Source organism: Mercenaria mercenaria, unplaced genomic scaffold (genome assembly GCF_021730395.1).
Source record: "Mercenaria mercenaria strain notata unplaced genomic scaffold, MADL_Memer_1 contig_1188, whole genome shotgun sequence".
NCBI classification, from domain to species: Eukaryota; Metazoa; Mollusca; class Bivalvia; order Venerida; family Veneridae; genus Mercenaria; species Mercenaria mercenaria.
Genome location: NW_026459169.1, coordinates 1 through 13,767, shown reverse-complemented (window position 1 = coordinate 13,767; position 13,767 = coordinate 1). Strand labels below are relative to the sequence as shown.

Sequence of the window (13,767 nt, the reverse complement as noted above, 5' to 3'; positions counted from 1 at the left end):
GACACAGTGACCCTGTATTTTTATCCTGATTCAAACAGTAAGCTTATTTGTAATTTATTTTTTGTTTGTTTTTTTGTTTTGGGGTTTAACCGTTTTTCGACAGTATTTCAGTCATGTACCGGTGGGCAGTTTAAACCCAACCAGTGTTCCTGGATTCTGTACCAGTACAAACCTGTTCTCCACAAGTAACTGCCAAATGCCCCACATGAATCAGAGGTGGAGATTAATGATTTCAGACACAACGTCGTTTATCAAATAGTCATGGAGAACATACGCCCCGCCCGAGGATCAAACTCGCGACCCCGCGATCCTAGACCAACGCTCTTACCTACTTAGCTAAGCGGGCGGGTGTAATTTATTACAGCCAGATAGTGATGACACGGGAAAAGTTATTTGATTTTAGAAAATAGTCTCAAATCCATTTCCTATGACAGTACTTGATCATAAGAGGAAGGATACGTCGTAACCCAAAAAACCCCCCGGCTGCAGCTGCCAACAGCTTAAAAACCCTTTCTATTAAATCTCTGCTAATATGAGCTTGCTGTGGTAAAAGAAAAAGGAAATGACAGAGATCAAAAGAAATACATCTATTAAGAGCAAATGAAATGAAATTAAAAACTTACCCAGTGGTCTGGGTCATGATATAGGGCTTTTTCGAAACTCTCAAAAGCTTTTGGCCCATTCCCTAACTCCTTTAAGGACCACACCAAGCTGGAAAAATACCACATCAAATTCATTTAAAACATCAGAAGATACTCTTAAAAATCTAAACTTTTTTATTTGCCAAATAATTTGGAAGTTTAGATGTAGGCAAGAATACAACAGCAAGAATAAAATTATTTGAATCATAGCGTCGTAAGGAAATTCAAAATCATTAACTTAGACAGTTCTATCAATTAAAAAGTTTATATAATCTTTTTTATTAAAGACCAGTATTTGATGTTTTTTTCTTGAAAGTTTAAATTTAGTCTAAAACTGAGGAATGGAAACTTATAGAACCTGCTTAAAAATGATGCTTTTTTGTGGTTTTGAAAGGGTTTTTGGGAAATTTTTCACATTTAAAACATATTGTAAAGCTCTGCAACCGTATGAAGTACGACATGATTACACATTTACTGAAAATCACTAGGTATGGCGACAAATGTCGTTTTCAAGACCGATTTCATGTTTGTTTCACTTTGCATGGTCATAATGTCAAACAAGAGGACCATGATGGTCCTGAATCGCTCACCTCTTCCCACATGACCCAGTTTTGAGTATGACGTCATTATTTGACATAGTGACCTAGTTTTTGAGCTCATGTGACCCAGTTTTGAACTTGACCTAGATATTATCAAGATAAAAACTCTGACCAATTTTCATGAAGATCCATTGAAAAATATGGTCTCTACAAAGGTCACAAGGTTTTTGTATTATTTGACCTATTGACCTAGTTTTCGAAGGTAGGTGACCGTGTTTTAAACTTTACCTAGATATCATCAAGGTGAACATTCTCACTTTCATGAAGATCTCATGAAAAATATGGCCTCTAGAGAGGTCACAAGGTTTTTCTATTTTTATACCTACTGGCCAAGTTTTTGACCGCACGTGACCCAGTTTCAAAACTGACCTAGATATCATCAAGGTGAACATTCAGATCAATTTTCATGAAGATCCATTGAAAAATATGGCCTCTACAGTGGTCAAAAGGTTTCAATAATTTTAGACCTACTGACCTAGTTTTTGACCGCAGTTGACCCAGTTTCAAACTTGACCTAGATATCATCAAGATGAACATTCAGACCAACTTTCATACAGATCCCATGAAAAGTATGGCCTCTAGAGAGGTCACAAGGTTTTTCTTATTATTTGACCTACTGACCTAGTTTTTTAAGGCATGTGACCCAGTTTCAAAATTAACCTAGATATCATCAAGGTGAACATTCTGACCAATTTTAATGGAAATCCATTCACAAGTATGGCCTCTAGAGAGGTCACAAGGTTTTTCTATTTTTAGACCTGCTGACCTAGTTTTTGTCCGCACATGACCCTATTTCGAACTTGACTTAGATATCAACAAGATGAACATTCAGACCAATTTTCATACAGATCCCATGAAAAATATGGCCTTTGGAGAGGTCACAAGGTTTTTCTATTATTTGACCTACTGACCTAGTTTTTGATGGCACGTGATCCACTTTCGAACTTGACCCAGATATCATCAAGATGAACATTCAGACCAACTTTCATACAGATCCCATGAAAAATATGGCCTCTAGAGAGGTCACAAGGTTTTTCTATTATTTGACCTACTGACCTAGTTTTTAAAGGCACGTGACCCAGTGTCGAACTTGACCTAGATATCATCAAGATGAACATTCTGACTAACTTTCATAAAGATCCAATGAAAAATGTGACCTCTAGAGTGGTCACAAGGTTTTTCTATTATTTGACCTACTGACCTAGTTTTTGACCGCACGTGACCCAGTTTCGAACTTGACCTAGATATCATCAAGGTGAACGTTCTGACCAATTTTCATCAAGATCTTGTGAAATATATGGCCTCTAGAGAGGTCACAAGGTTTTTCTATTTTTAGACCTCCTGACCTAGTTTTTGATGGCAAGTGACCCAGTTTCGAACTTGACCTAGATATCATCAAGGTGAACATTCTGACCAATTTTCATGAAGATCTTGTGAAATATATGGCCTCTAGAGAGGTCACAAGGTTTTTCTATTTTTAGACCTACTGACCTAGTTTTTGAAGGCACGTGACCCAGTTTCGAACTTGACCTAGATATCATCAAGATGAACATTCTGACCAACTTTCATAAAGATCCAATGAAAAATGTGACCTCTAGAGTGGTCACAAGCAAAAGTTTACGGACGCACGGACGCACGCACCCACGCACGGACGGACGGACGACGGACACCGCGCGATCACAAAAGCTCACCTTGTTACTTTGTGACAGGTGAGCTAAAAAAGATTACTCATTTGTAGGACGGTAATACTTTTTTCTCAATAATCTCCCTTGGAATGGGCATTATGTCCTTACAGGTACATACATGATTCAGTCTGACCTTTTGTTTTGTGTTTATCGTCTTTTCTAACAGTATTTCACAGTAAGTTACAGTAGACAATTACACTAACCTATCCCTGGATTCTGTACCAATACATATTCTCCACAAGTAAATGCCAATTTCTCCACAGTTATTTAATCAAATGCAGAGGACAAATGTATTCTTTAGAGAACATACACCTGCATGGTGATCAATCTTATAACCCTAATATACATAGATCTGCACTTTCCCTATTTGGCTAAGTGGACACGCACCATTTGACTTATGGTACCTTTTATATGCTATGGCTCATAATTACTTGAGCCTCGCCATGGGAAAACCAACACAGTGGCTTTGCCACCAGCATGGATCCAGACCAGCCTGCGCATCCATGCAGTCTGGTCAGGATCCATGCTGTTCACTAACGGTTTCTCGAATTGCAATAGGTACCGACTGCGAACAGCATAGATTCTGACTAGACTGCGCGGATGTGCAGGCTGGTCTGGATCCATGCTGGTCGCAAAGCCACTATGTTGGTTTTCTCATGATGTGGCTCACTTACGTTATAATGAGCATCTGCATTTTGTGGTTCATATTTAAGAGCCTCTTCATACATGGATAAAGCATCCTTCTGCCTGCAATACAAACATTTAAGTTTCCACATAAATTTACATGTAATGGTGAACATATCTACCATATAAAAAAGTAACTAAATGCTTATTAATGTTCCTTAAAATTTAGGGGTCCTTGATGGCCAAGTGTTTAAGGTTGCTGATTTCGAAACACTTGCACCTCACTGCTGTAAATTCGAAAACCTTGCTTCATATAGAATTCTATCGCTCAAGAAAGCTATCAACTGGCTTATAGAAGGCTGATCGTTCTGATTTTATGAAACACCTTTGCCTTGTGCACATCTATATCCCGAATCCTGTCTGTTAATCACTGCCTTGCATCAGGCAGGAAGGCAGTCGGTAACCATTCTTTATCTAGATGGCAGCGTATCAACTGGTAACACTCGAAAGGACCTCAGTGGGGCTCGAACCATTCACCTTCCATTTCAATGACAAATGCTAAAGCGCATGACCATCTTGTACAGTAATTAACTTTGAATTTGAGAGGAAGCTATACAAACTTTAAAACTAATTTCTAGTGTTATTTCTAGAGCTCAAAAAGGGCAGGGTGCTGTCTAAAAGGGGCAGGGTGCTGCCAAAAAGGGGCATAGTGCCGTTTTAAACTGGAAAGTTACCGCAGCAGTAGTTACATTTCTAGATGTTTATAGTTATGTAGTTTTATACTTATGATTTTTGTGCACATACTTTTAAATCACAGAATAATTAATGTGGTAAAAGATATGTTCCCAAAACCAGTAACAGAGTTTACAAAGGGTTTAACATTACTTTATATTTTTTGTCAAACCATTCATTGAAGCTTTTTTCTAAAAAATGTTACCAAGGATGTCAACTTATTCATGCGGATAATTATGATATAGTGGAGGGTTTTTATATGTTATATGTGTCTAATAAGCTTGAAGCCAAGATCATGTTACAACATAATAAAAAGGTCAGTTTCAGGTCACATTGTAACTAATATGTATCAAAATTTATGTCATATTAATTAGGTCTTTCATCAATATTTCATTAACAGAAAAGTGCTATAAAAGTTTGTAAAAAAATGTATCCAAAATGTACTCTCCGGATACTGGTACACTTCCGGAATTACATGTGAAAGTGGTTTTGTTCACTTTACTTGACTCACTAAGGTAAACCAGAGATAATTCCTCAAATTATGATGATACTTATCATAAAAAATAGTGATATTCAGCTTTTTTGAAGGAATAATTGAAAATTTGCATGTTGTTATTGTTGTTTGCATACGACATCGGGTGTATTTAGAATCGTGAACGGACATCTTTAACTTATTTTTGCTTTCGAAATTCATTAAAATTTGTGGATTTTCTAGTAAAAATGAAGGTAGGATTAGACTGCAAAGATATATTCTTATTATACTAAACAATGGTTTAATTTAAAGCTTGAATGAAGAAATTTTACAGGGCGCTTTTCACATGCTCGGTAATCAGCTGGCCGCTTACGGATGATTTATTAATTGGCGCTTTTTTGACAGTACACATAATCAATACTTTATCAATTAATCATAACACCTCATTGATTCTCGTTACCTGTGTGCACTCGCCGTGACATAATTTGCTGATCAAAAAATCAGCGAGGCATGTCTACAGGATAAAGGGCGGGATTTAGCAGATCAAAGGCAGGAGGGCACACTATAAGGGCAGCGTAGCGGCAATTAAAAAGGGCAGCGCGGGGCGCCCCGCTGCGTCGCTCTAGAAATAACACTAAATTTCCCATCTTGACATCCAACTTCACTGACATGCTAACTCTGTCCACTACAGGTAACCATAGAAGCCAATATGTTTTGGTAAGATGTGCAAATGATTTTCAGTACCAGTAAGTTCTGAGACATGTTAGAGCTCAATGAAAACATCACAGGTAAATATCAAACAGTAAAATAGATCATTCTTCATCATTCACTTTTATACTAAAAGCAAGTAACATTTTATCTAGCAGGTCAACTTACCTTCCCATTTTCATGTAGATATCACCTCTGTTGATATAACCTTGTATGTAGTCTGGTCTCATATCTGTGGCCGTCTTCAATAACTGAAATAAAGTATGTCTAATTTATCTTGTTTCCTTGGGGGGATTTCAAATCACACCTAAACCTACTGAATAAAGTCATATGAGCCACGCCATGAGAAAACCAACAGTGGCTTTGTGACCAGCATGGATCCAGCCACTATGTTGGTTTTCTCATGGTGCGGCTCATATATGGTTGAAACATGATATTTCAAACTCACTTATCTCAAAATCCCGGTTACATCAAAAACATTTTTAAGCCCTTCCCAAAAACACGTGCACAAAAAAGCATTTTAAGTCGAATATCGATTATCTCTAAGTAAAACGCTTGATCCCTTGGAATTCGAGATTCGGAGTTTCAATTGTAGTTACTTTCAAGCTTAAGGGGTGATAGAAGAGCGTTTGCCCTTTCTAGCATTATTTCAAAGCAGAGCCAGGCAACATGTCAGAACACCAAACCAGTAATATACAGGCCTGTCAATAATTATCTTATATAAAAAGGATTTTACAGTCCAAATGGGGAAGTCTTTTTTCGTGCGTTTTTGTTGCATTTAACATCTTAATGACAGAGATACAGATCATACGACGACTTTAAAGGTTTTTCTGACAGAGGAAGGCCCCTTTAGTATTCTTCATATTTTTAAAAACAGTTGTTTACAATAAACCTTTATTTCCTAACATTGACTTGAGTCCGAATAGGACTGTTCAACAAGTATATACTTACAGTGGCAGCCTCCTCTAGTCTACTAGGATCTCTTGAATATATTGATGCCAAGTTAAGGAACACATTCAGGTGACTTGGTGCAACTCTTGCTGTATAACTCTTTCCTAAATAAAATATTTTCAAAAGTTAATGTGATCAAATAGCATAAAATTAAAAAGAAAACATGGCAGTCTGAAAGACAGCTAAATCCCCCGCCACTGCTATGGATAGCGAAAGGGTAAACCTTTGACCTTAAGCTGTGACCTTGACCTTGAACTGACATGGCTGACTCATGAATTCTGCGCAATGTCTTGATGAGGTGATCATTTGACCCAAGTTTCATGAAAATCCTTCAAGGGGTTTAGGAGATACAGAGCTCAAACCATTGACCACGAGTTGTGACCTTGAGTTGACATGGCTGACTCATGAGTTCTTGATGAGGTGATCATTTGACCCAAGTTTGATGAAAATCCTTCAAGGGGTTTAGGAGATACAGAGTGGACACAAAATGGAAGGCTCAAACCTTTGACCCTAAGTTGTGACCTTGAGTTGACATGGCTGACTCATGAGTTCTTGATGAGGTGATCATTTGACCCAAGTTTGATGAAAATCCTTCAAGGGGTTTAGGAGATACAGAGTGGACACAAAATGGAAGGCTCAAACCTTTGACCCTAAGTTGTGACCTTGGCCTTGAGCCAGCATGGCTGACTCATAAGTTCTGCTCAACGTTTTGATGAGGTGATCATCTGACCCAAGTTTTATAAAATTCCTTCAAGGGGTTTAGGAGATATACAGCAGACACGAAATGGAAGGCTCAAACCTTTGACCTTGAGTTGTGACCTTGACCTTGAGCCGGCATGGCTGACTCATGAGTTCTGCACATCGCCTTGATGAGGTGATCATTTGACCCAAGTTTCATATGAATCCTTTAAGGGAATTAGGACATACAGAGCCGACACAAAAAGGAAGGCTCAAACCTTTGACCTTCAGTTGTGCCCTTGACCTTGAACCGGCAAGGCTGACTCATAAGTTCTGCACATCGCCTGGATGAGGTGATCATTTGACCCAAGTTTCATGAAAATCCTTCAAGGGGTTTATGAGATATGGAGCGGACATGAAAGTGTTACGGACAGACAGTAGGACGGATGGAAGATGGGCGGAGACCATTCCTATAACCCCCAACCATTTGTGGCGGGGGATTAATAATGAAAACAAGAGGACCATGATGGTCCTGAATCGCTCACCTCTTCCCACATGACCCAGTTTTGAGTATGACGTCGTTTTTTCTATTATTTGACATAGTGACCTAGTTTTTCAGCTCATGTGACCCAGTTTTGAACTTGACCTAGATATTATCAAGATAAAAATTCTGACCAATTTTCATGAAGATCCATTGAAAAATATGGTCTCTAGAGAGGTCACAAGGTTTTTCTATTATTTGACCTATTGACCTAGTTTTCGAAGGTACGTGACCCTGTTTTGACCTTTAACTAGATATCATCAAGGTGAACATTCTCACTATTTTCATGAAGATCTCATGAAAAACATGGCCTCTAGAGAGGTCACAATGTTTTTCTATCTTTATACATACTGGCCTAGTTTTTGACCGCACATGACCCAGTTTCGAAACTTGACCTAGATATCATCAAGGTGAACATTCAGATCAATTTTCATGAAGATCCATTGAAAAATATGGCCTCTAGAGAGGTCAAAAGATTTTAATAATTTTAGACCTACTGACTTAGTTTTTGACCGCAGTTGACCCAGTTTCAAACTTGACCTAGATATCATCAAGATGAACATTCAGACCAACTTTCATACAGATCCCATGAAAAGTATGGCCTCTAGAGAGGTCACAAGGTTTTTTTATTATTTGACCTACTGACCTAGTTTTTTAAGGCACGTGACCCAGTTTCAAACTTGATCTAGATATCATCAAGGTGAACATTCTGACCAATTTTTATGCAGATCCATTCACAAGTATGGCCTCTAGAGGGGTCACAAGGTTTTTCTATTTTTAGACCTACTGACCTAGTTTTTGACCGCACATGACCCTGTTTCGAACCTGACCTAGATATCATCAAGGAGAACATTCAGACCAATTTTCATACAGATCCAATGAAAAATATGGCCTTTAGAGAGGTCACAAAGTTTTTCCATTATCTGACCTACTGACCTAGTTTTTGATGGCACGTGACCCACTTTCGAACTTGACCTAGATATCATCAAGGTGAACATTCTGACCAATTTTCATGAAGATCTCATGAAATATATGGCCTCTAGAGAGGTCACAAACTTTTTCTATTTTTAGACCTACTGACCTAGTTTTTGACCGGACGTGACCCAGTTTCAAACTTGACCTAGATATCATCAAGACGAACATTCAGACCAACTTTCATACAGATCCCATGAAAAATATGGCCTCTAGAGAGGTCACAAGGTTTTTCTGTTATTTGACCTACTGACCTAGTTTTTGAAGGCACGTGACCCACTTTCGAACTTGACCTAGATATCATCAAGGTGAACATTCTGACCAATTTTCATGAAGATCTCATGAAATATATGGCCTCTAGAGAGGTCACAAACTTTTTCTATTTTTAGACCTACTGACCTAGTTTTTGACCGGACGTGACCCAGTTTCAAACTTGACCTAGATATCATCAAGATGAACATTCAGACCAACTTTCATACAGATCCCATGAAAAATATGGCCTTTAGAGAGGTCACAAGGTTTTTCTATTATTTGACCTACTGACCTAGTTTTTGACGGCACGTGACCCAGTTTCGAACTTGATCTACATATCATCATGGTGAATGTTCTGATCAATTTTCATGAAGATCCCATGAAAAAAATGGCCTCTAGAGAGGTCACAAGGTTTTTCTATTTTTAGACCTACTGACCTAGTTTTTTATGGCAAGTGATCCAGTTTCGAACTTGACCTAGATATCATCAAGGTGAATGTTCTGACCAATTTTCATGAAGATCTTGTGAAATATATGGCCTCTAGAGAGGTCACAAGGTTTTTCTATTTTTAGACCTACTGACCTAGTTTTTTACGGCACGTGACCCAGTTTCAAACTTGACCTAGATATCATCAAGGTGAACATTCTGAGCAATTTTCATGAAGATCTTGTGAAATATATGGCCTCTAGAGAGGTCACAAGGTTTTTCTATTTTTAGACCTACTGACCTAGTTTTTGATGGCACGTGACCCAGTTTCGAACTTGACCTAGATATCATCAAGATGAACATTCTGACCAATTTTCATAAAGATCCCATGAAAAATGTGACCTCTAGAGTGGTCACAAGCAAAAGTTTACGGACGGACGGACGGACGCACGGACGGACGCACGGACGGACGACGAACGACGGACACCGCGCGATCACAAAAGCTCACCTTGTCACTTTGTGACAGGTGAGCTAAAAAAACTACATCATTTAAAAGAAGACTGTGTGTAATAAAGTCTGTTTAGGTAACTTTAATATTCAGTGGAAAACTTATGGTAAAATTAAATGCTTGGTACAAGTTATGAGAAAAACTAGAAGATGCTTTTGTAGAAAAGCGCATGTCTCCCCCAATGCATAGTCCTAATAGCCAACAAGTCAATAGGGGACAGGAGTGACAGTTAAAGAGACACTGATGGTCGGCTACAATAGGAATAGGCTACTTGGCATGTCAAATCATCCTATGAAGTTTCAACATCCTGGGTCAAGTGGTTCTCAAGTTATTGATTGGAAACTGTTTTCCATGTTCAGACTCCTGTGACCTTGACCTTTGATCAAGTGACCATAAAATCAATATGGGTCATTTGCTCTGCATGTCCACATCCTGCATGTCTAATCATCCTATGAAGTTTCAACATTTTGAGTCAAGTGGTTCTCAAGTTATTGATCGGAAAGGATGTTCCATGTTCAGGCCCGTTCAGGGAAAGAACTGACTGGAGGAAAAACTGGGCTGTTACACCAGAAACCTTTGAAAACCGCACAACACTCAAGGTCCAGTTTTTATCTGTTCTTATTTCTATATAGTTTTAACTTCTGAAAACCGGAACTTCCAAATTCTGAAAACTGGACGATTTTTGAATGACCGTTTATATTTTAACGCTTAAACTGACTTCTGAACACCGAACAGCAAAATATTTGCTGGTTTAAAATTGTCACCTGTTAATCAAACAAGAGCTGTCCGTAAGACAGCCAAGCTCGACTATTCGAAATATTGTCACAGAAGCAGGAAATTATTACCCAAAATGTTAAATATCAAAAGAGTTTTAAGTTCGAAAGGGGACATAATTTGACCAAAATACATATCAGAGTTATGGGACTTGATGTTATCAACTAGTTTTATAACCCCGAAGAAACATGTTAAGTTTCAATTCAATATCTGCATTAGTTTTGGCGATAGTAACTTGCATGTAAAACTTCAACCAGAATTTTCTAAGTCCAAAAGGGGGCATAATTTGCTCAAAATACATGTTAAGAGTTATGGAACTTGACCCAGTGAGGTTGGTAATTGACCTAGAAAAATAATAAATAAGTTTCAAAGCTATATGCCTTTTGGTCATAGCTGTATGTACTTGCACGCAAAACTTTAACCAGGATTTTCTAAGTCCAAAAGGGGGCATAATTTGCCCAAAATACATGTCAGAGTTATTGGACTTGGTGCTATCAACTAGTTTTATAACCCCGAAGACACATGTGAAGTTTCAATTTAATATCTGTAGTAGTTTTGGAGATAGTTACTTGCACGTAAAACTTTAACCAGGATTTTCTAAGTCCAAAAGGGGGCATAATTTGCCCAAAAGACATGTCAGAGTTATGGGACTTGACCCAGTGAGGTAGGTAATTGATCTAGAAAAAGAAAAAATAAGTTTCAAATCTATATGCCTTTTAGTAATAGCTGTATGTACTTGCACGCAAAACTTTAACCAGAATTTTCTAAGTTTGAAAGGGGGCATAATTTGGCCAAAATGAAGGTCAGAGTTATGGGACTTGGTGCTATCAACTAGTTTTATAACCCCGAAGACACATGTGAAGTTTCAATTCAATATCTGCGTTAGTTTGGAGATAGTAACTTGCATGTAAAACTTTAACCAGAATTTTCTAAGTTCAAAAGGGGGCATAATTTGCTCAAAATACATGTTAGAGTTATGGAACTTGACCCAGTGAGGTTGGTAATTGACCTAGAAAAAGAATAATTAAGTTTCAAAGCTATATGCCTTTAAATGATAGCTGTATGTACTTGCATGCAAAAACTTAACCAAGGTGTGACGCCGACGCCAGGGCGAGTAGAATAGCTAGACTATTCTTCGAATAGTCGAGCTAAAAACGCCCGTGGCAAGTTGTCAACATGTTGTTTTGTTTATCAATAGCAGTGCATGTATATTTTGACATGCTTTATAACCATAATGATCACTTGATGCAAAAGTAAGGAAGTAATTGGTAATTTGTATTCAGTTTATGAAAACGTGACGAATTAAATATCTTACGTGTGAAAAACTTTCTTAATGTTTCAATGAAAGAATGATTGGTGATTGCAATGCAGTGCAATATACACACAAAGCAAAGTCATAATTATGACCTGTGACCCCTAAGTGTGACCTTGACCTTGAAGTGAGTTATCCAAAACATGCACTCTGCACATCATCTCGATATGGTGAACATTTGTGCCAAGTTTCATTCAAATCCTTCAAGCAGTTCAAGAGGTACAGAGCGGACACCAAACAAACTGATATGAACTTTGACCCCCAAGTGTGACCTTGACATTGAATGAGACATCCAAAACATGCGCCCTGCACATCATATCGGTGTGGTGAACATTTGTGTCAAGCTTGTTCAAAATCCTTTAAGGGGTTCAAGAGTTACAGAGCGGAGAGACAGACGGACGGAAGGACACCGGGAGGTATAACATAATACGTCCCTTTGGGCGTAAAAATATTTTGGGCCATTTACCTGGCATGGAAGGTGGGAAGAATTAGTGTCATATTACCTAGTTTTTGAGTGCCACTTTACCTGATACATGTGTAAAAAAATTTGTATCACATTTTCGGGTAATCATAGGTGGGAAGATTAAGTGCCACTTTACCAGGTATAACAGATGTAAGGATTTAGAGTTATATCCCCTGGTATAAACGGTGGGAAGAAATAGTATGCATCACATTACACAGAATTACTGATTGGAAGATTTAGTGACATATTACCTGGCTTTACAAGTGGTATGTTTTAGTGACAATTTACCTGGTATCGAATGTGTAAAAATTTGGTGTCAACCAACTGTATTAAAGGTGAAAAAATTCAGTGTCAAATTACCAGGAATTACAGGGCTGAAGAATTACTGTCACATTAACATGTATTACAGATGGTAAGATATACTTGTCATAAAAACCTGGAATTATAGGTGGGGAATTAGTATCACATCACATGGTAGTGTATAGCCCGCCCGCTTAGCTCAGTAGGTAAGAGCGTTGGTCTACGGATCGCAGGGTCGTGAGTTCGATCCTCGGGTGGGGCGTATGTTCTCCGTGACTATTTGATAAACGACATTGTGTCTGAAATCATTAGTCCTCCACCTCTGATTCATGTGGGGAAGTTGGCAGTTATTTGCGGAGAACAGGTTTGTACTGGTACAGAGTCCAGGAACACTGGTTAGGTTAACTGCCCGCCGTTACATGACTGAAATACTGTTGAAAAACGGCGTTAAACCCAAAACAAACAAAACAAAACAAAACATGGTAGTGTATGTGTGTGTGGGGGGGTGGGGGGGAGGGGGGGGTGGGGTTAATATCACATCCACACAAATATAGGTAAATAAATATGGTGTCTTTTCAGCTTTTGATGGCAGAGAAAAACCCCAGTTTCTCATATGAAAAAATTCTACATCCCAAGTGAAGTTTTGCACCTAGAGTGGTGAAGGGTAAGTAATTCGAAGTCAGCGACCTGGTCAACTTAATCAGGAGATCCCTGTGGAAACGTTTACTGTCAATTTACCTTGACTTGAAGGGTGGAAAGATTTAGTGTTACATTACCTGGTATAACAGGTGGGAAGAGAGATTTAGCGTTTTTGAAAGCCTCCTCTGCCTTGTCATACATCTCTAGTTTCTTGTATGTACGTCCAACATTCATGTGGGCACCTATATCATCTTGTTGTACACTAAAAATAGATAGGTATCATTTTTCATTTTTAATTTCTACAGAAAGGCAACATCTAAGAAATGATTAAATATCGAACTTATTATAGGAGCATTCATTGCAATATCAATTAGTTTTGTTTCTTTTTGTTGTAAGATTTAAGTCATACTGATACAATTATTTGACAGCTTTCCAGCAGTAATTGTGTGCCAAGACCCTAGATGCCACTCCAGGCTTCATTTCAGGCACT

General features: G+C 38.3%; 1 protein-coding gene across 1 annotated transcript; it reads right to left on the bottom strand.

The window, feature by feature from the left end:
• Window positions 1-663: 663 nt before the first annotated feature.
• On the bottom strand, window positions 664-13,539 carry LOC128551505 (protein O-mannosyl-transferase Tmtc3-like; the record flags this gene model as incomplete). Its single annotated transcript, XM_053532393.1, has 5 exons — window positions 664-711; window positions 3,600-3,672; window positions 5,630-5,712; window positions 6,413-6,516; window positions 13,415-13,539. Coding segments are annotated over 5 exons (433 nt in total), but the record flags the coding sequence as incomplete, so codon positions are not given.
• Window positions 13,540-13,767: the final 228 nt, after the last annotated feature.